The following is a 24,858-nucleotide window of genomic DNA, read 5'->3' on the forward strand; positions in this document are numbered from 1 at the left end:
CGCTGCAGCTCCGCAGGAGCAGGTGGGCGACCTCACTCACGCGGGCGGAGGAAAGCGGGAGGCCGGCTGGGCCAGAGCGCCTTGAGTCCCGCGGGCGCAGGTGGCCAGCGCCCGAAGTGCAGGTGGCGGCGACGCGGCGCCGGCCCGCGGAGGGTTCGGGCTGACCCGGGAGCCAGCCGCGCTCGGTGAGAGCGGGTGGGGACCGGGCCGCGTCCGGGGGCGCAGTGCGGAGCCCCGCCGAACCATCGAGGCGCAGGCCCTGCGGGGCGCACGGGGTTGGCCCCCAGCGGGCCGGCGCCTCGGCCTGGGCATGAGGCGCGACAGGGCTGGCACGACCCGGAGGAGAAGCCGCCGTGGTTGTTAACCCGGTGGGCCGGGAACTGGGAGAGATGCGGAGCCGGGCCGCCTGCGTCTCCTGGTCCACGCCGCTACCGCCACTGCTGCTGTTGCTGTTGGTATTGCTGCTGCCATTGCCACTGCTGGGAGACCAAGTGGGACCCTGTCGTTCCCTGGGGACTGGGGGTCGTAGCTCCCCGGGGTCCTGCAACCCCGTGGGGTGGCTCTGTCCAGCCTCAGCCTCAAACCTCTGGCTCTACACCAGCCGCTGCAGAGATGCGGGAACCGAGCTGACGGGCCACCTGGTGCCCCACCACGATGGTCTGAGGGTCTGGTGTCCGGAATCTGGCACCCATATCCCTCTGCCCCCGGCCCCTGCCGGTTGTCCCTGGAGCTGCCGCCTGTTAGGCATTGGGGGCCACCTCTCCCCCGAGGGCAAGCTCACCCTGCCTGAGCAGCACCCTTGCTTAAAAGCCCCGCGGTTGAGATGCCTGTCCTGCCAGCTGGCACAGGGCCCCTGGCTCAGAACAGGGCAAGGACTCCCAGAAGGGTCCCCGGGTGGGCGACGAAAAAGGAATGTGAATACAGCTCCCCAGTTCCAGCCCCCCAGCTACCAGGCCACTGTGCCCGAGAACCAACCTGCAGGCACTTCCGTGGCATCCCTGCGGGCCATTGACCCCGACGAGGGTGAGGCCGGCCGGCTGGAGTATACCATGGATGCCCTCTTTGATAGCCGCTCCAACCACTTCTTCTCCCTGGACCCCATCACTGGAGCTGTCACCACGGCTGAGGAGCTGGATCGGGAGACTAAGAGTACTCATGTGTTCAGGGTCACGGCGCAGGACCACGGTGTGCCCCGGCGAAGTGCCCTGGCCACACTCACCATCTTGGTGACTGACACCAATGATCACGATCCCGTGTTTGAGCAGCAGGAATACAAGGAGAGCCTCCGGGAGAACCTGGAGGTTGGCTACGAAGTGCTCACGGTCAGAGCCACAGACGGCGATGCTCCTGCCAATGCCAACATTCTCTACCGCCTGCTGGAGGGGCCTGGAGGCCACCCCTCTGAGGTCTTTGAGATTGACCCCCGCTCTGGGGTGATCCGAACCCGTGGCCCTGTGGATCGGGAGGAGGTAGAATCCTACCAGCTGACAGTGGAAGCCAGTGATCAGGGTCGGGAGCCTGGTCCACGGAGTGCCACAGCTGCTGTCTTCCTCTCGGTGGAAGATGACAACGATAACGCCCCCCAGTTCAGTGAGAAACGCTACGTGGTGCAGGTGCGGGAGGATGTGACCCCAGGTGCCCCCGTGCTCAGGGTCACGGCCTCAGATCGTGACAAGGGCAGCAATGCCCTGGTGCACTACAGCATCATGAGTGGCAATGCTCGGGGCCAGTTTTACCTGGATGCTCAAACTGGGGCACTGGATGTGGTGAGCCCTTTGGACTATGAAACAACCAAGGAGTACACGCTCCGGGTGCGGGCCCAGGATGGCGGCCGCCCACCACTCTCCAATGTGTCCGGCCTAGTGACCGTGCAGGTGCTAGACATTAATGACAATGCTCCCATCTTCGTCAGCACACCCTTTCAGGCCACTGTGCTGGAGAGCGTCCCGCTGGGCTACCTGGTCCTCCATGTGCAGGCTATTGATGCTGATGCCGGTGACAATGCCCGCCTGGAATACCATCTGGCTGGCGTGGGGCATGACTTCCCCTTCACCATCAACAACGGCACAGGCTGGATCTCTGTAGCCGCTGAGCTGGACCGGGAGGAAGTTGACTTCTACAGCTTTGGCGTGGAGGCCCGAGACCATGGCAGCCCAGCGCTCACAGCATCGGCCAGCGTCAGTGTCACCGTGCTGGATGTCAATGACAACAACCCCACCTTCACCCAGCCCGAGTACACAGTGCGGCTGAATGAGGATGCCGCCGTGGGCACCAGCGTGGTGACTGTGTCGGCCGTGGACCGTGATGCCCACAGCGTCATCACCTACCAGATCACCAGCGGCAACACTCGCAACCGCTTCTCCATCACCAGCCAGAGCGGCGGCGGACTGGTGTCCCTCGCTTTGCCCCTGGACTACAAGCTCGAGAGGCAGTACGTGCTGGCTGTCACCGCCTCTGATGGCACACGGCAGGACACCGCCCAGATCGTAGTGAATGTCACCGATGCCAACACTCATCGCCCCGTCTTTCAGAGCTCCCACTACACAGTGAACGTCAACGAGGACCGCCCAGCGGGCACCACGGTGGTGCTCATCAGCGCCACAGACGAGGACACAGGCGAGAATGCCCGCATCACCTACTTCATGGAGGACAGCATCCCCCAGTTCCGCATCGATGCTGACACGGGGGCTGTTACCACTCAGGCGGAGCTGGACTACGAAGACCAGGTGTCTTACACCCTGGCCATCACGGCTCGGGACAATGGCATCCCGCAGAAGTCAGACACCACCTACCTGGAGATCCTGGTGAATGACGTGAATGACAATGCGCCCCAGTTCCTGCGGGACTCCTACCAGGGCAGTGTCTATGAGGACGTGCCCCCCTTCACCAGTGTTTTGCAGATCTCGGCCACCGACCGTGACTCTGGCCTCAATGGCCGGGTCTTCTACACCTTCCAAGGAGGCAACGATGGAGATGGTGATTTCATCGTGGAGTCCACGTCAGGCATCGTGCGGACGCTGCGGAGGCTGGATCGGGAGAACGTGGCCCAGTACGTCTTGCGTGCCTACGCGGTGGACAAAGGCATGCCCCCCGCTCGCACGGCTGTCGAAGTGACCGTGGCTGTGTTGGATGTGAACGACAACCCACCCGTCTTCGAGCAGGACGAGTTTGATGTTTTCGTGGAAGAGAACAGCCCCATCGGGCTGGCGGTGGCCCGGGTCACGGCCACCGACCCGGACGAAGGCACCAATGCCCAGATCATGTATCAGATCGTGGAGGGCAACATCCCCGAGGTCTTCCAGCTGGACATCTTCTCCGGAGAGCTGACTGCCCTGGTGGACCTAGACTACGAGGACCGACCCGAGTACGTCCTGGTGATCCAGGCCACATCGGCACCCCTGGTGAGCCGGGCCACCGTGCACGTCCGCCTCCTCGACCGCAATGACAACCCCCCAGTGCTGGGCAACTTTGAAATCCTCTTCAACAACTATGTGACCAACCGCTCGAGCAGTTTCCCTGGGGGTGCCATTGGCCGCGTGCCTGCCCATGACCCTGACATCTCTGACAGTCTGACCTACAGCTTTGAGCGGGGAAATGAGCTCAGCCTGGTTTTGCTCAATGCCTCCACCGGGGAGCTGAGGCTGAGCCGGGCGCTAGACAACAACCGGCCCCTGGAAGCCATCATGAGTGTGCTGGTGTCAGGTAAGGAGGGGGTCGCCACAGGGAGGGAGCTGCCCAGCCCCTCCCCCAGAGGGGGATTTGGGGTAGAAGGGAGCTGCTGAGAGACACCCCCTCCTCTTGTTGGAGGCGGGTGAGAACCAGCTAAGGAGGGGGCTGCAGGAATCCTAGTGGCTGGTGCAGGCCTTGCCTGCTGCCCCAGGCTGGGCTGGGCTGCTTCAGTTGGCTGCCCCCTGGCCTGCCAGCCTGTACCGTGGTGGGGGAAGTGCTGGGAGGCTGCCTTGGCTCTGGTTGGCAGGAATTGTGTTTTTTAAAAAAAAGGCATGTGGAAGACTTGGGGTGGGGGCGCAGAGCAGGCAGCACCCCTTCACGCCCTGTCAGGGTATTCCTGTGATCTCATCCAGCCTGAGGCAGAACTGAGGGCAGGGAGAAGCGCACAGAGGGGTCAGGACCCTGCAGTCCTGCTCTGGCCCCTTCTGGCTCCCCCCTGAGCTGCGTGGACTTTGTCTAGTGCATTCTTTTCCCTCCAGGCAGAAAGAGCCTGGCCTGGCTCACTCTCTTCAGAGCCCCCCGCAGGAAGTGAGGCCGAGCTCACTGTGCCTTCCCAAACAGACCCCACTGTTAGAGCCCTGGGCTTTGGGGTGGCTGGGGGGGGGGTCGGAGGGGGAGGCAGGGAGGAGGTGGGGGAACCGATCTGACTCAGGGAGGGGTCTCAAGGGAGTCTGGGGGACAGGCTGAAGCCTCCTAGACCTCTTTGCCATCTCAAGGGCTCTTTCTCAGGGTGCCAGTGCTTCCTGCGGCTGCCTTGCAACCACGCTTGCAGAAAAGCGTGTGGGGACCCAGCATGGGAGAGAATGCTGTCCCCGGGGGGGGGGGGGCATGGGAGCCTGGCCAGGACCAGGCTGGGGCATTCCTGCTGCTTGGCCAAGCGCTCAGCCTTGTAGATTGCCGGTGGTGGGCGGGCGGCAGGGTTGGGGGTTTGTGTCGCATTCCGTCTTCTGTGCTGCATGCGGAGTGAGAGGTGGCAGTAAGGAGGGGACCAGACCCAGGTGGCTGAGGGCCTTCCATGAGCCCAAAGGGTCTACCATTAGCTTCCCCACTGCGGGCAGTCTGCAGAAGGACCTAGGTGGCCTCCTCCCCTCCAGCACACTCCCACCCCAGGGACTGCGCAAGGGGCCTCGCGAGCTAGAGCCAGCGCTAGGCTTCTGTGCCCTCCCATCTCCTCCCCACTCCTGCTCCCTGCTGGACAGATCCCCTATCCCCTACCCCCTACCCCCCCTCCATGCTGCACCCTCAGAGAGCCCTGCAGCCCCTCAAATGTGAGCTTTTAGAGGTTGCCGCCAAGGCTGTGTGCCTGCAGAAGCTGCTGTTTCCCCAGTAGTAGGAGAAAGGAGGTGGAAGGGTGGGGGTGCAGCTAGAGCTCCCTTAACCTGCACACCCACACTGGGGCACTTCAGGCAGAACAAGGGCTGGAAAGGACTGGCCACTCCCACTCGCCCTCCCCCGCCCCGGCCTGCCCCAGGTGAGTGTGGCCAGACAGTGGCAGGGCCGGCGCCCATGCCCGCCATGCCCGCCTCTGGCTCCCGCCCACGCCTGCCTCTGGCCTCTTGCCGGCGTCGAACCAACTTGAGTTCCCCTGGGCGAGAGGAGAAAGGCGAAGGGCAGCACCCAAGGCAGCCGGACCCCACCCTCTCCCCTCAGCCCCTGACCCTCAGAGGCCGTCACCACGGCAACGTCAAAGTTCAGGAAGGCCGAGGGGGGGGAGCTGCTCCCACTGCCCCTTTGTTGTCCTCCTCTTGTGCTTTGTCTTTTCCTTCCCCCCATGCCCAGTCGCTGCTCTCTCCTGGCTCCTCTCCCACCCTCTCCCTGCTGGCTTGTTCTCTCTCTTGGCCTTTGTGTCCCCTTTGGGTTCTCTGTGTTGCTGCCTCCCCTTTTTCTTCCCTGTGGCTGCAGCTGCCTCCCATGTCCCACTATGGCTCTCACGGAGCCCGAATCTGCATCCTCCCTGCCCAGAACCTGCTGCAGACCACAGCTGCTCTAAGCCTCCACCAGCCTCCACTACTAGGGTGGCGGGTGGGGGCAGGAATGGGAGCAGTGGTGGTCCAGGGCACCTGGGCAGGGGAGAGACTGGGAATCAGTTCTGTCACCCTCTGAGACTTGGCCCACTTCCAGGTGTGGCTGCCTAAGCTCTAGGTGCTGGTGGCATTTTCTGGGGTCACAGCCTGTCCTCCTTTTTTTTCCTATCCCAGAGAACAACAGTTCAGCCGGCGTGCCCCTGACCCTTCGATCCTGCTCTGCCTCAGGGGTAGACCCATGTACCTGAGTACCTGAGGGTGTGACCCAGGTCAAAGCAAAAGAGTGGGATGAAGAGGAGGGGGAGAGCAGTGGCTCGATTCCTGGGGCCGGGGGACAATAGCAGAGGGGGCTGGTGGCCACAGATGGTGGGCCAGATGGGAAGCAACAGAGACATACTGGGAGAGGGGCATGGGCAGGGCCTGGAACAGTGTGTGTGTGTGTGTGTGTGTGTGTGTGTGTGTGTGTGTGTTGGGGTAGAGGAAAGACGGGAAGGAACACTTGTTCCCAGGGCTAGCGAGGCTCCTGACCTCCCTCGCCTTCCTAACGAGTCGGGAGCACTTTGTGAGCAGCTCAAGTTTCTTGCCGCCTGGATGAAATATCCCACCAAGGAGTCACTGGGCAGATACCCTAGGTACAAAAACCACACCTGTGCCAGTTCTGGGTCCAAGTGCAGAACCTCTGCGCTAGAGTCTATATAGCCTTTCATCTGAGCAAGCTTTTGGGAGTAGGTGGGTTCAGTTTAGGGCAGGTGGGAAGACTGCAAGGACTATGGTGTCTGGGTAGACCAGGAAGACAAAAACAACCTAGCTTGGAGATGAGAGCCATAAAAGCTGAAGTGAGCAAGGACAGCAGGCTGCTGGTGGGAGCAGGTGGACGACAGCTGTCTTGAGCAGTGAGGCTGTGGAGCAGGTGGAAAACAGACCAGCGACAGGGCTGAGTTAGGTGCCTGCCTTCAACCTGCCCAGCTGGGTGAGTCATCAGGGTACTCAAGTAGGTACAGCATGGGCGCAGGAGCTGTCCCCATTTCCAGCTCCTCTGTCCATGCCACTGTAAAAACTATGACTCCTGCCCCATTCCTGCTGGGTTGTCCTTAAAAAATCTAACCAGGTTCCCATCCCTCTTGCTGTGGAGACTGAACAAATTCTCCCAAACACCACATGTGGAAGGAAGGCACTGTAGCAAGGCAACACATAGATGTCCCTGGTAACCCAGCTAAGCCAGTTTTCCCTCTCTTCGGCCCCTCCCTTGTGTTTCTGAGCTAAATAAAATCCAACCCCATCTGTATGTGTGTGCTTAGGTATATTGGCATTTCTGGGGTTGAGGTGTGTGGGTGGCATGAGAGAGCAGCGAGTGTGTTTTGCTAGCTCCAGCTGTTGATCAGTGAGTGTATCTCCTGGGGGCATGGCAGGTGGTTGGGTGTCATGCAGTGAGCCCACTGGGTGATGAGTAGCTGGAGGCCCTGTGGGATCAGCCCAGTGGGGGCTCTGGAGTCTCTGGCTGGCAGGAGATGGCTCAGGGCCTTCTCTACTTGGGGTTCTCCCACCCCCATCCATGGGCGGTGCTGCCACTGGTTAAGATGGCTCGGCTGGATTTCCCCGGGGAGCAAGCATCTCACACAACATCCCCACCCCCAAGGAGAAAGTCAGACAGGAAGAATGCTTTGTGTGGGGCGCGTTGCCATGGGGATAGCCAGCCTGCGCCCAGGCAGCCATGGGGCTCAGTGGGAGGGAGACTGGGTGGCCCACTGACCCAGTTCACCTCCCACTGCTTGGCAGAGGGGGAGTGTGGAACACAGTCAGGGCTAGGACTGTGGTCCTGCTGAGATATAGAACATTGGGTGGGGGAGTCTCTCAGAGCCCTGCCCCCTCCCTCAGTGTGTAGTTATGTAAGGAAGCAGGCCCCCATGTGTGGGCACAGCGATGATAAGATGCACCATTCTCCCTAAGGCACAGTTATCTGCTAAGCACCCAAAGGGATTGGCCCCTCATGGAGCACCTGACCCGACAGTCTCTGTATGCCCCTTAGTAAAGGGAGGGGTCAGTACCATGTGTGTGCACCGGCCTATCTCCCCTGCTGACCCAGAATCCCCTCCCTGCAGACGGCGTGCATAGCGTGACTGCGCAGTGTGCTCTGCGCGTCACCATCATCACGGACGAGATGCTGACACACAGCATCACACTGCGCCTGGAGGACATGTCGCCTGAGCGCTTCCTGTCGCCGCTGCTGGGCCTCTTCATCCAGGCCGTGGCCGCCACACTGGCCACGCCACCGGACCACGTGGTGGTCTTCAATGTGCAGCGGGACACCGACGCACCCGGTGGCCGCATCCTGAACGTGAGCCTGTCGGTGGGCCAGCCACCGGGCCCCGCAGGCGGGCCACCCTTCCTGCCCTCGGAGGACCTACAGGAGCGTCTGTACCTCAACCGCAGCCTGCTGACGGCCATCTCAGCGCAGCGCGTGCTGCCGTTCGACGACAACATCTGCCTGCGTGAGCCCTGTGAGAACTACATGCGCTGCGTGTCGGTGCTGCGCTTCGACTCCTCGGCGCCCTTCATCGCCTCCTCCTCGGTGCTCTTCCGGCCTATCCACCCGGTCGGAGGGCTGCGCTGCCGCTGCCCGCCTGGCTTCACCGGCGACTACTGTGAGACCGAGGTGGACCTCTGCTATTCGCGACCCTGTGGCCCACATGGACGCTGCCGCAGCCGCGAGGGCGGTTACACCTGCCTCTGCCGCGATGGCTACACCGGTGAGCACAGGGAGGGACCGGTGTGGGCGGCAGGCAGGGCCTTGGACAGACAGACAGGTGGTACGGGCATATTGCACGTGGCACGTTCCAGGAGAAGGGTCCAAGACCCTTCTAGACCTGTGTTAATCCCATGTGCTACTTGACCACAGCGTGTAGAGCCAGGCAGAGGGAGAAGTGCTTCCGCCCTCTCTGCACGTGCACACACACACACTGACTGGCACATGGAAGCTGTGTAACAGGTTCGCCCTTCTCTAGAGCCATTCCACTTGGGTTTGTATGCTCGTTCCACTGTGTGAGCCTGGGCGGGTTCCTTAAGCTTCTCATGGCCTCAGCCATTTCAAATACGAATAGTCAGCCTGCTCAGAGCTGAAGTTGGGAGAATTGCCTGAATGTGCCTGATACTTGGAGATATGTGGAAAGAGCTAGGCTGAAGGGCAGTGGGGATGGCAGAGATTGGGTAACTTGCTTGGAAGGCGAGGGTGGAGGAGTGCCTGGCTTAGCTTGATTAGAGGTGAGGCCAGGCCTAGAACCACTCCCTAGGAGCGTTACTTTCCTGGCTGCTACAAGCTCTGTCTCCCACAGGCACTGAGAGAAAGGCCCGGAGATGGCTGGGGACACTGGAAATGGGCTGGGCTTGCTGTAGCAGTTGCTCCCCCAGTCAGCTCAGGGAGCCCTGGGCAGGGGTGGCTGGATGGCTGAAGCCCTGTGCAGGTGTGGGTGGGAGGGCGACCTCTCAGGCCTCCCCCTGTGCTGTGTGCACCTGACCTCTCCCTATGACCTCCTGCTCCTCTTTAGGACACCTGCCCTCCACCCCATGCATGGTGCTCCCTGTCCTCCATGGCCATGCCCCAGTGGCTCTGCCTGCAGCAGAAGGCAGGCCCCACTGCCTTCCCTCCTGCATCTTACTGCCCACAACTTGCCAGACTTGACTCCTGGCTGCTGCTGTTGGGGGGTGGAGGAGGGGAGGGGTGGGTTTGGGGGAGGGGACGGAGTCTTTGTCCAGAGGATGGTTGGGGGGGTGGCGCTTAGAGTTAGTGAACAACAGTTTCCATGGCAACAAGAGCCAGGCACTAGGCACAGGAGCTGAGAACCTATCTCTAGAATCTGGGAATGGGGAGGGAGAGGTAGGGGGGGGGTTTCCCATCTGATGCTGCTGGAATTTTTTTTTAGCTCCTCTCTTGCATGCTGATCTACTCTCGGGAATCCCCACTCTGTGCATCCCCCATGTGCTCAGAGGGACCCCATGATCCTAACCACACCAGGGTCCTCATTCTCAGGCGGCCACCTAGGCCCCCTGTCCACTGCCCCATAGCTCACACCAATCCACGTGGAAGCCTGGCTCCATCCCCAGGGAGGCAAACTGAGCTCTGGGGCCTGACAAGGACAAAAGCACCATCAGATGGAGGAGGGGAGGAAGGGGGCATAGCCCAGCCTCCACACCTGCGGGCCCTTGCTGGGGCCACAGCCCCCCCCCCCACTGCCGCCATGCTTGCTGGGTGGCATGACACGAGGGCTGCTGGGTTTTGGCAGCCCTTGGGCCCCCGCAGGCTTGGGCTGGTGAGCCCCAGGTAGGTGTAGTAGGGAAGGGGCTGAGTAGAGGGGACTGCCAAGCTGCACGGGCACTGGCATTGGAAGCCAGGATACCTGGGAGGATTTGGGAACATTGTGCAGGGGAGGGGTCATGGAAGGCCCTGATAGACATTTCCCAGAGGTCAAGGGAGTAGAGGTGTTCCTGGTCCCCCCGCCCCGGCCCCCGCACATCGCCTTGCCTCTACTCTGGCCCAGGTGAGCACTGTGAGGTGAGTGCCCGCTCAGGCCGCTGCACCCCGGGGGTCTGCAAGAATGGGGGCACCTGCGTCAACCTGCTGGTGGGAGGCTTCAAGTGTGACTGCCCCTCCGGTGACTTCGAGAAGCCCTACTGCCGGGTGACCACACGCAGCTTCCCGGCCCGCTCTTTTGTCACATTCCGTGGCCTACGCCAGCGCTTCCACTTCACCTTGGCCCTCTCGTGAGTGACTTGCGGAGGGGTGGGGGGTCCATCACAGGGGCGTGGTGTGGGAGTCTGAGGCCACTCCCATGCTGTGAGCAGAGCACGAGGTCAGGCAACAAGTGCCCCAGCAGGTTGTGGGCAGAGCCAGGGAGCTAGGAGCTCACTGCCTGCATACTGTGCCTACAGGCCTCCCCTCCCTACAGGGTCCAACACCTTCACTTTTCACCTTCCTCTTACCGCTCCCCCTGCCCGCCCACTGCTGGGAGGGAACCTGAACATCAGCGCTCTAGTGTGGGGCCGTATTCCACATTTGAGCTCTGTGGCCCCAGTCTTGCTAAAAGTGGGCGCCTCTGGAGGATCCTTGGTGGGAGGATCAGGTACTGTGTATCCAAGGGAGGATTGTTTACACCATTCCTTGACAGCAGCCCCCCCTGACCTCCCCTCCTTTCCCCTACACCCACTGTCCTCACACCCCACTCAGGTTTGCCACAAAGGAGCGGGATGGGCTGCTGCTATACAATGGGCGCTTCAATGAGAAACATGACTTCGTGGCTCTGGAGGTGATCCAGGAGCAGGTCCAGCTCACTTTTTCTGCAGGTGAGCCCTGGGGGTCCCACGTCCTTGCCCAGCCCCCAAAGGTCCTGGTCTCTTGGCCCCCAATGTCTCACCCTCCCCAGCTGAGCCCCAACACAGCCTCACCTCCGCCCAGTGCTCCCAACCCTCTTTAGGGGTCTCAGCTCACTACCTGGCCCTTTACCCAGGCGAGTCAACTACCACGGTGTCCCCATTCGTGCCTGGAGGGGTCAGTGATGGCCAGTGGCACACGGTGCAGCTCAAGTATTACAATAAGGTGTGTAGGGAGGGGATGGAGGCATTGGAGGGTTCTGTTCTTGGGCCAGGTGCTCACCCACGCCTGGACTGCACTGCTTCAGGGGGAGGGGAGGTCATGGCACTTCTAACTGGGATAGGGATTGGGTCATACTACCTTGTTGGGCATTTCCATCCCGCTGGGCAGTGGTCCGTGCCTCCTGGGTTGGACATGGAGGGAGTTAGGCAGGTACTCATGGGAGCATTCATGTGTGTGCGCATGTGCATGCGTGTAGATGCACACATGTGAGGCCCATATCCTGCTGTGTCCTTGCGCCTGGCCCAGGAGCCCTGCTGGGCTCCTAGTCCACTGCTTCCCTTCTCTGGTCTCCCTGTGCACAGCCTCTGCTGGGTCAGACAGGGCTCCCGCAGGGCCCCTCTGAGCAGAAGGTGGCCGTGGTGACGGTGGATGGCTGTGACACCGGCGTGGCCCTACGCTTTGGAGCTGTCCTTGGCAACTACTCCTGTGCGGCCCAGGGCACCCAGAGTGGCAGCAAGAAGTAAGTCCCAAAGGGAAAGAACCGGGATGGTGTGAGATCAGGGGCTGGATCAGGCAGGGAGGGAAGGTGAAGAGGTGAATGTTAGGGGGCTAAGAAGTGGGAACCCAGCCAGATTGTCCCTCTCACCTCCATACACACACACACACACACACACACACACACACACACACACATTCTCTTTCATGCTTTCGCCAATTCCCCTGTTCAGCCCTTGGGTGAATGTCAGCATTGGGGCACTAGAGCCAGCGGAAGGGTGGCACAAGTTAAGAGGGGGACTTTTATTCCTTGGGCACTACTCTGTGGGGCTCCCTGGCCTTCCTTTCTATCTGGCTTTGGGGGTTAAGGAACAGGGTCAGGAGAGCCTGGAGCTCCTACTCTACCTCATATTGCTATTCCTTCCCCACCCCACCCCACCCCACCCCACCTTCTGCTGCTGTTGCTCCCTGCCCATAATGGCAGGTCTCTGGACCTGACAGGGCCCCTGCTGCTGGGCGGGGTGCCCGACCTGCCTGAGAACTTCCCAGTCCGCATGAGGCACTTTGTGGGCTGCATGAGGAACCTGCAGGTGGACAGCCGGCACGTGGATATGGCCGACTTCATTGCTAACAACGGCACTGTGCCTGGTAGGAAGGCCTCAGGGGGAGAGGCAAAGCCGGGATCCCAATCCACATTGGGGTGCGGGGAGCAGGGGGGCATCCCTGGGTGGGGACAGCAGCATTCGGGATGGAGGAAGAGGGCTGCCGCAGCAGAATCCCAAGCAGGGCCTCTGAGCCATCTTCTCTCCTTTCCAGGCTGCTCAGCCAAGAAGAACGTGTGTGACAGCAACACCTGCCACAACGGGGGCACTTGTGTGAACCAGTGGGACGCATTCAGCTGCGAGTGTCCCCTGGGCTTTGGGGGCAAGAGCTGTGCCCAGGGTATAGGAGCCACAGAGGCCTGGGCACTGTGGGCAGAATGGGAACATCGGCAGGGTTGGAGCAGGCACTGGGCAGGGCTCAGGCGGCTCAGCTGTGGGTGGGAGAGCGTGTCTAGGCAGCGCTCTGAGAGGGTAACACAGAAGACAAAAGGCCCAGTCAGAGGCAGGCCTGGGCACAGCATGGGGCGGACCCAGAACAGGTAAATGCCTCTAGGGGTGGAGCCAGAGAGGGGAGTGGGCACCAGGAGAGCCAGTGCCTATTTCCGGGAGCTACCAGCTGAGCATTTTGGCTCCAGGGGGGTATGCCTCTGCTTTGCTGTACAGTCTCCCTTCATCTGTCCCCCTAGAAATGGCCAATCCCCAGCACTTCCTGGGCAACAGCCTGGTGGCCTGGCATGGCCTCTCACTGCCCATCTCCCAGCCCTGGCATCTCAGCCTCATGTTCCGCACACGCCAGGCTAACGGTGTCCTGCTGCAGGCCGTCACCAGGGGGCGCAGCACCATCACCCTACAGGTACACAAGTGGGCGAGCTGAGGCCTGGCAGACAGGCCCTGGGCCTGACAAGGGCTGCGGTAGCCTCCTAGGCTGAACAGGGATGGGTCATTTCTTGGGGAAATGAAGAGGCAGCTGGATCAGTTTTTCTGGGTTAGTGCTGCCACCTTTTGGGCACAGAAAAATAAGCACCCTTTACTGAGCAATGGGAGCAGAGCTCAAGGATGGGTTTAGCGGTCCTGGAGAGGGAACAATGAACAGGGAGAAGGGCCAGTAAGCTTGGGTTGCTGATGCCACTTCCTTTCCTCCTGCAGCTGCAGGAAGGCCATGTGCTGCTCAGCATAGAGGGCACAGGGCTCCAGGCATCGTCTCTCCGACTGGAGCCAGGCCGGGCTAATGATGGAGACTGGCACCATGCACAGCTGGCACTGGGAGCGAGTGGGGGTCCCGGCCATGCCATTCTGTCTTTCGACTACGGGCAGCAGAGGGCAGAAGGTAACCTGGGCCCTCGACTGCACGGCCTGCACCTGAGTAACATCACAGTTGGGGGCGTACCTGGGCCGGCCAATGGAGTGGCCCGTGGCTTCCGGGGCTGTCTGCAGGTGAGCCTCTTGTCTGTCCGCTTTTTCCTTCCTCTATGTGGAAGCCCCACTCCACTGAGGGCCAACATTACTCTGTCCCTGCCAGGGTGTGCGAGTCAGTGAAACCCCCGAGGGCATCAGCAGTTTGGATCCCAGCCGTGGGGAGAGCATCAACGTGGAGCCAGGCTGTAGCCTACCAGACCCCTGTGACTCAAACCCGTGTCCTGCCAACAGCTACTGCAGTAATGACTGGGACAGCTACTCCTGCAGCTGTGACCCAGGTGCGCTTGGGATCAAGTGAGAGGGAGCAGGGCAGGTTCTCAGGTGCCCAGGGTCCAGCTCTGGCCATGCTGTGTGACAATGGAGCTCCTATAAGCCTTGATCTTGAGCCTATGAGTTCGTTCACAGCTAGCCAGCCGGAAGGATGCTCTGGGTAGAAGGATGTGGATGGAGAGGGGCTGGATAGAAGACAGCGCTGGAGCTGGGTGGGGATTGACTCCATCCGTCCTTGTGGTCCCAGGTTACTATGGTGACAACTGTACTAATGTGTGTGAACTGAATCCGTGCGAGCACCAGTCCGTGTGTACCCGCAAGCCCAGCGCTCCCCATGGCTACACTTGCGAGTGTCCCCCAAATTACTTGGGGCCATACTGTGAGACCAGGTAAGCAGACCAGGGCATGTGACTGGAAGGCCCCCATGGCCGCTGCCTGTTTCGGCTGTGTCTCTGAGTGCCCCCAATAGCCTGGCTGAGCTGCAGCTAAGGATCAGATGGCTACACCAGGCCGGAGTGGCAGAAGGAACTCATGCCTGCCCTGGTGCTGTCTCCCTCTCCCATCCCTCCACAGGATTGACCAGCCTTGCCCCCGTGGCTGGTGGGGACATCCCACATGTGGTCCATGCAACTGTGACGTCAGCAAAGGCTTCGACCCAGACTGCAACAAGACAAGCGGCGAGTGCCACTGCAAGGTGACCGCCCCCACCACTCTGCCACTATGGCTTGCTTGGCCCCCTGTTCTTTACCTCTTGGGCTCTGGAAGGCAGGCCTGGGCAATGGGTCTTACTGCAGAGAGCTGAGGTCCATGGGCCTGACAAGCACCACAGGTGGCTACTGGTCCTCACTGTCTGTGATCCTCAGGGCCAGAAATTGGGCAGTGAGTCCTGATTGGCAACCTGCTCTGCTTTCCTGGCAGCTCATCCCTGTGTTCCACTGCAAATCACTCCTGGCTGGTAGATATCTCAGACACAGTCCCTGCTCTCTGGGAGCCTCTGCTGCAGAGGGCAAGAGCAGGGCCCCTGCAGGAAGGGTCTGTGGGTGCGTGGGGAGAGAGTCTGAGACAGTGACACCCTCCCTGCTTCGCCCACCCTCCTTTCCAGGAGAACCACTATCGGCCCCCTGGAAGCTCCACTTGCCTCCTGTGTGACTGCTACCCCACGGGCTCTCTGTCACGTGTCTGCAACCCCGAGGACGGCCAGTGTCCATGCAAGCCAGGTGTCATTGGGCGCCAGTGTGACCGCTGTGACAATCCTTTTGCAGAAGTCACCACCAACGGCTGTGAAGGTGGGGCTCCAGGGCTACAGGCAGCTTTTTCCCTGTGGTACCCAGGAAGGCCTGGGGCAAGGGTGGGGGCTGACTGCAAGGCCTGAGAGTGCCCAGAATCGGGGGTGGAAAGCCCGGGGTCGCTGCTGCAGAAGGCAAGCTGCCCCTGCATGACCGAGTGTTCTTCCTTCTGCCCCACAGTGAACTACGACAGCTGCCCGCGGGCCATCGAAGCTGGAATCTGGTGGCCCCGCACCCGCTTCGGGTTGCCTGCTGCTGCCCCTTGCCCCAAAGGCTCCTTTGGTAAGTGCTAGAGGCCCAGGTTGTGAAGCTGAGGCCTAGGCCTCTGCCATCAGGGTGGTGAGGGCAGGAATCCCACTGGCTGCAGAGCCAGGTGCCCTGATTGCTGGGCTCTGGGTCCTGTGTTCCTTGACTCACTGTCTCCTCCTCTTCTGGGTGTCCCAGGGATCCTTTAGGCAAAGAGCTGTGTCAAGCAGAGGGCTAGGTGCTAGAGATTTAGCTGTGATTCTGTTCTCTGCTTATGTCCTGGGGCCGGAGTTAAAGGTGCATAGTCTGGGTGAAGGGGGTTGGTACCCATTCTCAGATTGGCAATGAGCACAGGATGGAAGCTGCAGAGGGGAGTGGCCTGTGTGGGGTCAGGGCTCTGGCCATGTGCAGCCTGTGCCTGCACAGGTGCTGCCAAGATGCTAGATGTTCACATCTGTCATCCTGTTTGCACATCTCTTCCCCGGTGTGGGCATCCTGCATGGCTCTTAGCTGCATTTCAGGGGCTTCCAAGGTGGGTATCTCCTCGAGGCTAGGCCTTTTGGTTTTTTTTTTTCTTTATTTATTTTTGACAATCTTTACATAGTTAATTAGGGCAAAAAGGTTCAAGGGCTACAGGAAAGTGGGTAAGACTATTATTTCCACATTGTTTCTTTTCCTGTATCTGGAGTAAAGGGGGAGATAAAAGGAGAAGCTCCATGCAGTCTCCCACCCAACCCAGGTCCCTGATATGGGGCATGCTCTGAGGGTCTTGCACAAGTGGTTTTGATAGTTCAACAGTTATGAAGTGCTGCCAATCTCATCAGTCCAAGCACAATGAAGTTGCTGCAGGATCAACTGATTGACATAGTTCACCTTAGAGTCTCCATTTGCCCAGTTTTTCATTGCCAACATATGGCTAGGATAGTTGATTGATTTGTTCTGTCCTCCTTTGTGATGTCAGGTATCCTCTGCAGGTTCCAATAGACTGCCATGTCCTCCATGTGCAGCTGGTTATGCTCTCCACTGCTCCATCTGAGCCTCTGAGGAGGCTCGGCTCTGGTACTTGCACTTGCACTCCATGGCAGACTATGGGTTGAGTCCGGCAGACCATGGGTTCTGAGTCCGGCAGTTCAATTGGGGAGATTCCAAAAGAAACTTTGAGGTGATCCCAGACCAGATTTTTGTGTGTACTTGGCAAGTACAGGGCCCGGTACAATCCATCGCCCCAGTCAGCTGGTAGTTGCAATTGCTGGGTCGGTTCTGTTTCCAACCCTGTCTTCCACTGGAACCAGTGTGTATTGCAGTCTAGCCTGATTCTGCCCAGCACACACTCGGCCCTCACATAAACCAGTGGGAACTGCAGCCTAGTCGGAGCGACCCACAATAACCCCCACCAGGCCCGCCCCCTACCCTGGTTCCCGTGCTTGCCATTATGTACAGCAGACTAGTCCAGTCTGTCCCACATCTCATTCAGCTCTCATACATGTCAATGGGCATTGAAGCCTAGTTCCATCTAACCAGCTCAACTATCCAGCCCACACACGTGCTGTTAGGTGCCTTTCTGTCTAGCCACCCCTGCTCCTGTCCTGGTTTTGGTACTCTCCGGTGGGAGTGGTAACCCGAGGAAGGAGCCCACTATTTCCCTTCTAGGCCAGTCCCACTCCTGGATTATGCACTCTCCAGGTGGTTCTGGAATTTAACTTGATAGATTTGAGGCTAGCCCTTTTGATTTCCCTCCCCACTAGGCACTGCTGTGCGCCACTGTGATGAGCACCGAGGCTGGCTTCCCCCGAACCTCTTCAACTGCACCTCGGTCACCTTCTCGGAGCTGAAGGGCTTTGTGAGTGAGCACCTGCGTCTCCTTGTCTCCCCACCCACCCACCCCTCTCCACCTCCTTGTCTCACTTGTCCTTAATAAAGTGGGTTCTGGAATTCCAGCCCCTAGGTTCCTGGGATGCCCACCTCTCCTCTTCCTTATGCCCTCCCATCTCCCACAGTTCCAATTCCCATCATCCAGCACTGACCCCCATCCCTTTACCCCTGCTGTCCAGGCAGAGCGGCTGCAGCGGAACGAGTCTGGCCTGGACTCCGGGCGTTCTCAGCGGCTGGCCCTGCTGCTGCGCAATGCCACACAGCATACAGCTGGCTACTTTGGCAGCGACGTCAAGGTGGCCTACCAGCTGGCCACCCGGCTGCTGGCCCATGAGAGTGCCCAGCGTGGCTTTGGGCTGTCGGCCACACAGGACGTGCACTTCACCGAGGTGGGGCTTGGGAGAGGCAGAGCTGGCTGGTTAGGTGGGAGTTGCAGGGGTGAGTGGGAAGGGGGTCCCCTCCCCTCTGATTCTGGGGAGCTTGCACCTGCTAGGAGGTCATTAGAGTGCTGCTTCCCATTCCTTCTCACATCCAGGGGCCATAGAAAATACTGTTAGTGTCAGGAAGCAGTGTGGCCTGAGAGGCCTGACCACCACACCTAGGCTGGAGGGAAACAGGACGTGGGGACATCTGTGTGGACCCATGGACTGGGAAAGTTTATTTTTTTTTAAAGGTTATTTGTTTTTAAAAAGTTAGAGAAACACAGAGATCTTCCATCCACTGGTTCATTCCTCAAATGGCCACAACAGTCAAAGCTGGGCCAGGTTGAAGCCAGGAGCCAGAAGTTTCCTCCAGGTCTCTCACATGGATGGCAGAGGCCAAGCTTTCAGCCCATCATCTGCTGCTTTTTCCCAGGCACATTGGCAGGGAGCTGGATCACAAAATGGAGCAACCAGGACTTGAACTGGCACCCTTTTGGGATGCTAGTGTTGTGGGTGGAGGCTTAACACACTTTATCTGGATGACAGCCTCATGAGCTTGGAGTTTTATTGAGAAAGAGAAGAGGGGCAGGATTAGAGGCAGTGTCTGATGACTAGGGCAGGCAGCGTGACCCAGAGGGCTTCCCAGGGGGAGGTGCTGGTGGAGGCCAAGGGCAGTGCAAGGTGGGTGAGGAGTGGGGCTAGTCCATGTGGAGGCAGGGGCTGGCAGCGAGGGATGAGGTGGATGGGACTGGCAGCACATTGATACCATGTCCGGGCCCACCCCCAGAATCTGCTGCGGGTGGGCAGTGCTCTGCTGGATGCGGCCAACAAGCGGCACTGGGAGTTGATCCAGCAGACCGAGGGTGGCACCGCCTGGCTGCTGCAGCACTACGAGGCCTATGCCAGCGCGCTGGCCCAGAACATGCGGCACACCTACCTGAGCCCCTTTACCATCGTGACACCCAACATCGGTGAGCTCCTTCCCCCCAGCCCCACAGAGCATGTGCACGGGGACCTACCTGCCTCGGGCTGGAGTCCCACCCCGGCCCTGGCCCTCTATCCCTAGTCATCTCCGTGGTGCGCCTGGACAAGGGGAACTTCGCAGGGGCCAAGCTGCCACGCTACGAGGCGCTGCGCGGGGAGCGGCCTCCCGACCTCGAGACCACAGTCATCCTGCCCGAGTCTGTCTTCCGTGGTCAGTGGCAGCTGTGGGCTGTGGGCAGGGTGTGGGGCCGGCCCCTGGGGCCCCATGTCCTCACGGGGACAGCATTGTATTCCCAGAGGTGTCCCCCATGGTCAGGCCCGCGGGCCCTGGGGAGGCCCAGGAGCCTGAGGAGGTGGCAAGGCGGCAGCGGCGGCACCCGGAACTGAGCCAGGGCGAGGCTGTGGCCAGTGTCATCATCTACCGCACCTTGGCTGGCCTCCTGCCCCACAACTATGACCCGGACAAGCGCAGCCTCAGGTGAGAAAACGGGATGGGACGGGGCCAGGCAGGGCAGGAGAGGGCAGTGCCAAGCATGCAGAGGGGGTCATGGCAGCTGCCATGGTGACAAGCATTAGCCTGCCCCACCCCCAGAGTCCCCAAACGCCCTGTCATCAACACACCCGTGGTGAGCATCAGCGTGCACGACGATGAGGAGCTACTGCCCCGCTCCCTGGACAAGCCGGTCACTGTACAGTTCCGCCTGTTGGAGACAGAGGAGCGAACCAAGCCCATTTGTGTCTTCTGGAACCATTCTATCCTGTGAGCCAGCACTTACCCCAGGTTCTGAGTCAAAAGCCCAGGCCCCTGGGACCTCTTCCCTGACCCTGGTCTCCCTGACACCGCCTTGCTCCCGCAGGGTCAGTGGCACAGGTGGATGGTCGGCTCGAGGCTGCGAGGTCGTCTTCCGCAACGAGAGCCACGTCAGCTGTCAGTGCAACCACATGACAAGCTTCGCGGTGCTCATGGATGTGTCCCGGCGAGAGGTGGGGCAGCCCCCCAACACCCCACCACTAGGGAATGAGGGTGACAGCACAGGCACTGCCTTCCTCATTCGACCAGCTTCTTGCTCAAACCCTGAAACTGACCCTGCAGAATGGAGAGATCCTGCCGCTGAAGACACTGACCTATGTGGCTCTGGGCATCACGCTGGCTACCCTTCTGCTCACCTTCCTCTTCCTCACCGTCCTGCGAGCCCTGCGCTCCAACCAGCATGGGATTCGACGGAATCTGACAGCTGCTCTCGGCCTGGCCCAGCTCGTTTTCCTCCTGGGAGTCAACCAGGCTGACCTGCCTGTAAGATGTCCTCCTCCCAGAGACCACTCTGCCTGCCCACCCTCCAGCTTTGCAGCCCCCTGGGGATTCTATGCCCCACTTACTCCCCTGAGTCCCCCAGCACCCTGGAGGTCTCTGTCCCTCCCGCCTCCCATGCCCCCCAGCCCAGCTCTCCTGCCCAACCTGAGCAGAACCCTGCCCTGGGTGCGGGTAGTGGTCGCCCTTGCTGATGGGCGGGGCCTGGCCTCAGTTTGCTTGCACAGTCATCGCCATCCTGCTGCACTTCCTGTACCTCTGCACCTTCTCCTGGGCCCTGCTGGAGGCTTTGCACCTGTACCGGGCACTCACCGAAGTGCGCGACGTCAACACGGGCCCCATGCGCTTCTACTACATGCTGGGCTGGGGTGTGCCAGCCTTCATCACAGGTACCCCATCTCCAGGCCTGGCTGGTGGGTGTCCCATGCCAAGGTACTAGGTCCCTCATTTGTGTTACGTTCTCCTTACCCAAAGTGCAGGCCCTCAGACCCTATGTCCCTGTATCTTAGACCAACTTGTTCATTCGTGTCCCTTGCACTTAGGGGTTCCCTAACTCAGGGGTTCCCGAGCCCCATGCAAGAGGGGTCAGTCCCCTGTTGTGCAGGGAATATTTGGAAAGACCACTTCCCCATGCTCTGCCCCTGGTCCTCAGAATGCAGCCCTGCCCACGGCTCCCCCTGACCTGAGGCCCTGACTACCCTCCCTTGCCACTGTCTCCATGCTCTCAGGTCTGGCGGTGGGCTTGGACCCTGAGGGTTACGGGAACCCTGACTTCTGCTGGCTCTCCATCTACGATACGCTCATCTGGAGTTTCGCTGGCCCTGTGGCCTTTGCTGTCTCGGTAGGTGACCAGGCCAACTGCATCCTCAGGATCCCCTCCCTCTATGAGGGGCTTGACTGCAGGGGGAGGGACACCTCATTGGGTGGGGTGGGAGCTGTGCATATCCTGGGGTCCTGCTCATGCCCATCTCTTCCCCTGCCTAGATGAGCGTCTTCCTGTATATCCTGGCTGCCCGGGCTTCCTGTGCTGCACAGAGGCAGGGTTTTGAGAAGAAAGGACCTATGTAAGTAGTGGGGGAGGGTTGCGGGGTAGAGGAGGGCACGCATACACGCATGCACACACACATGCATGGGAGGCCTCATGGCCAGGTTCACAGCCTGGTTCATGGCCTAGCTGTTCCTCCCCTTGCCCCCCAGCTCAGGCCTGCAGCCCTCTTTTGCTGTCCTGCTGCTGCTGAGTGCCGCCTGGCTGCTGGCACTGCTGTCCGTCAACAGTGACACCCTTCTCTTCCACTACCTCTTTGCTGCCTGCAATTGCCTCCAGGTACCCAGCCAGCCCACAGATTTGAGGGAGACAGGAGGGTGGCGTGGAAGAAAGGAAGCCACAGTGTCAGGGTGCCTGGAAAAGTCCCAGCTATTGCTGTCTTTGCCTGCCAGGGCCCCTTCATCTTCCTCTCCTACGTGGTGCTCAGCAAGGAGGTCCGGAAAGCACTGCGATTCGCCTGCAGCCGCAAGCCCAGCCCCGACCCTGCTCTGACCACCAAGTCTACCCTGACCTCGGTGAGGGAGCCCAAGGAGGGAAGCAGAGGTGCGGGGAGGTAGTAGGCCCAAAGTGCCTGTTCTCTATACTTGGGGCCTGCTTTCATCCTTGCCTCAATCCCTGTACCCCTTCCTGGAAGGAGGAAAGGGCAGGTGGCAGGTGCGACCTGGGCAGGACACTTTGGGGCCATGGGATTGTGTCATGTGGAGAGGAAAAGACCTTGGGCAGTGCGATCCCGAGAGTGCACCTGAGAGCCCTTTAGGGGTTTTGGTCAAATGCTCTGATGTTCTGTGACCGTTGCTGGTGCTGCCCTTGACCAGAGTGGTCCCCTACACAGCTACATACAGGTGTGTCTGCTGGGACGGTTGTGGCAGAGCTGCTGTAACCATGGCAGGCCTTGACATGGGCAGCAGGGGATGCATGACTTCCCTCTCTCAGACCTGGGGCAAGATTCCCAGGCCCTCTACCTGCCAGCTTGGGGCTATTCTCCTCAGCTCAGCTGCTTAGCATACTTCTCTGTGCCCTGCCCAGTCCTACAACTGCCCCAGCCCTTACACAGACGGGCGCCTATATCAGCCCTACGGAGATTCGGCCGGCTCTCTGCACAGCGCCAGCCGCTCAGGCAAGAGTCAGCCCAGCTACATCCCCTTCTTGCTGAGGTGAGCCTGCAGGTGGGAGGGACCAAGGAGGGAAGGAAGGCCTGTGCACGCTATGGCCCTGGGAGGAGAACAGCACACCTGCTGGACAAGGGAGGCAGCTTGAATCAAGTACCAAGGGTACCAAGGGTACACGAGGCAGGGCAGGAGGTCAAGTAAGGTCCTCAGCATGCTCTTGTCCTCTTAGGGAGGAGTCCACATTGAACCCCAGCCAAGGGCCTCCTGGCCTGGGGGATCCAGGTGGCCTGTTTCTGGAAGGTCAAGGCCAGCAGCATGGTGAGGATGGAAGGTTCTGGCTGTCAAGAGGGCCAGGGGCCTGTCTTCTGCTGGGGGTGGTGGGAGGTGGACAGAGGCTGGTGGGCCTGCTGTCATCTCTCTCTTCCTGACCTCCCAGATGCTGACACTGACTCCGACAGTGACCTGTCCCTGGAAGACGACCAGAGCGGCTCCTACGCCTCTACCCACTCTTCTGACAGTGAGGAGGAGGAAGAGGAAGAGGCTGCCTTCCCTGGAGAGCAGGGCTGGGACAGCCTGCTGGGACCAGGAGCTGAGAGGCTGCCCCTCCACAGTACCCCCAAGGGTGGGCCAGCACTAGGGCTGAGGCTTGAGGGTGGGACTGAGGTTGGGAGTACAGGGGGAGTGCAAGGGACCCAGGCTCCTTGGGAAGCACACCTGTAGTGGTGACTGCCTTGTCCCTCTTGCTCTGGGCCTCATCCACTTCTCTTCCCTCCAGATGGGGGCCCAGGGCTTGGGAAGGTGCCTTGGCCGGGAGACTTTGGGGCCACAACCAAGGAGAGCGGTGGCCCTGGGGTCCCTGAGGAGCGGCCACGGGAGAATGGAGACAACTTGCTGGCTCGGGAAGCAGCCCTGGGCCCCCTTCCAGGACCTTCTGCCCAGCCCCATAAAGGTAAGTAGGGTGGCAACCCAACCACTACACCACATTGGGCCGGCAGCTTCCCACCTCGTAGTACCCCAGGTTTGTTTGCCCTCTCCACCTGCACCCTGTGATGCCTGCCCCCATGGCCTGCAGGCATCCTCAAGAAGAAGTGTCTGCCCACCATCAGCGAGAAAAGCAGCCTCCTACGGCTGCCCCTGGAACAGGGCACTGGCTCATCGCGGGCCTCCTCAGCCAGTGAGAGTGGCCGGCCTGGGCCCCCTCCCCGCCCACCGCCCAGGCAGAGTCTCCAGGAGCAGCTCAACGGAGTCATGCCCATCGCCATGAGCATCAAGGCAGGCACCGTGGATGAGGACTCGTCGGGCTCCGAGTGAGTGGGGCCCACTGGGTGGGACGAGGGAGCCACAGCCTGCTCAGCAGAGACCCTGGCCATGTTGCCAGGCTTCTCTGGCCTCTCTGGTCAGCCAGCAACAAGACAGAGAGTTTGCATGTCATCCAGCTTGGACTAGGAAGTGCCCCTGGGGCTAGCACTGGGGCGGGGCAGCCCCTCTTGGGCTCTGCTGCCCAGTCCAGCACAGCACAGGCCAGCAGGAGGCATGGGTGGGGAGTCCGGGGGAGTGGTGCTTCTCTGTTTTCTCCTCTGGTGCAAGCTCCTCTGGTGCTGTCTCCTGGGCTTCAGCTAACCCTCTGTCTGCCTTTTCTGCCACTTTGCTTTCCTGTCTCTCCAGATTTCTCTTCTTTAACTTCCTGCATTAACCCCGGGCCGGTGGTGGTTCTTCCGTGCCGAGGCTCCCTTCCCCTCCCCAGCTGCACTCATGCCTCGCTCCTGTTGTCTTGTGCTCTGTCCTGCCCCCGCTCCCCACCGCCTGCCTGCCCACAGCAGCGACGAAACGTCCATCTGAGGAGGAGGAGTCCGGGGCCTTGCAGGGCCATCTAGTGCCAACCCCCTCCCCCGCCATCCCCCTCACTGCACTTTGGACTCCAACATCTCCAAGACAAAGTTTTTTCAGAAAAGAGGAAAACAAAAAAACAAAAACAAACAAACAAAAAAAGAATTTCAGAAAGGATCTCCACTCTTCATGACTTCAGGGATTCATTTTTTTATACACTGGAAACTGACTCCCCTTTCCCTTCCCAAAGAGAATAGGACCACCCCCCACCCCGGATGCACCCCAGCCTCTCCACAGTTTCCAACATCTGCCGTGCCTCTGGAAGGAGAGGGACTCTTTGGGGGGCCTGCTCCTCATTTGCCATCATCACCCAAAGGAAAGGACAAAAAGCCACACGCACCCAGGGCCCAAGCCCTGCCGGCTGCAGCCGGGTGGGCCTCAGTATGGTGAGGGGTGGTCACCCGGCCTGCATTGCTTCTCCCAGGAACTGAAAAAGCCCTGTCCGGCCAGGGGGCAGAAGGACTCGGTGCCCCCCACCCCCGGACTCCTATATGCTGCATGAACACACTCAGAGGGGGAGCCTGTGCCAGCCCAGCCCCTCTCCTTCTTTCCCTGGACGCGGCCATGGGCTGCAGCCC

At 60.3% G+C, this 24,858-nt stretch overlaps 1 protein-coding gene across 1 annotated transcript; it reads left to right on the top strand.

Moving 5' to 3' along the window:
• The first annotated feature begins 303 nt into the window (after positions 1-303).
• CELSR2 (cadherin EGF LAG seven-pass G-type receptor 2) lies at positions 304-24,086 on the top strand. Its single transcript, XM_040998900.1, has 34 exons — positions 304-3,702; positions 7,853-8,500; positions 10,286-10,508; positions 10,972-11,087; positions 11,252-11,340; positions 11,700-11,857; positions 12,317-12,480; positions 12,649-12,774; positions 13,121-13,287; positions 13,581-13,868; positions 13,954-14,128; positions 14,368-14,509; positions 14,694-14,814; positions 15,223-15,406; positions 15,587-15,688; positions 17,398-17,492; positions 17,704-17,913; positions 18,734-18,917; positions 19,013-19,141; positions 19,228-19,408; positions 19,523-19,690; positions 19,788-19,914; positions 20,024-20,224; positions 20,454-20,628; positions 20,968-21,080; positions 21,224-21,303; positions 21,437-21,563; positions 21,677-21,799; positions 22,311-22,438; positions 22,623-22,711; positions 22,830-23,015; positions 23,169-23,342; positions 23,466-23,700; positions 24,059-24,086. Exons 1-34 carry the CDS (start codon positions 390-392, stop codon positions 24,084-24,086), a joined length of 8,769 nt encoding a protein of 2,922 aa, XP_040854834.1. The 5' UTR covers positions 304-389.
• The last annotated feature ends 772 nt before the right edge of the window (positions 24,087-24,858 follow it).

This window comes from Ochotona curzoniae, unplaced genomic scaffold, assembly GCF_017591425.1.
Source record: "Ochotona curzoniae isolate NIBS_2020 unplaced genomic scaffold, NIBS_Ocur_1.0 scaffold_1037, whole genome shotgun sequence".
Lineage (NCBI taxonomy): Eukaryota > Metazoa > Chordata > Mammalia > Lagomorpha > Ochotonidae > Ochotona > Ochotona curzoniae.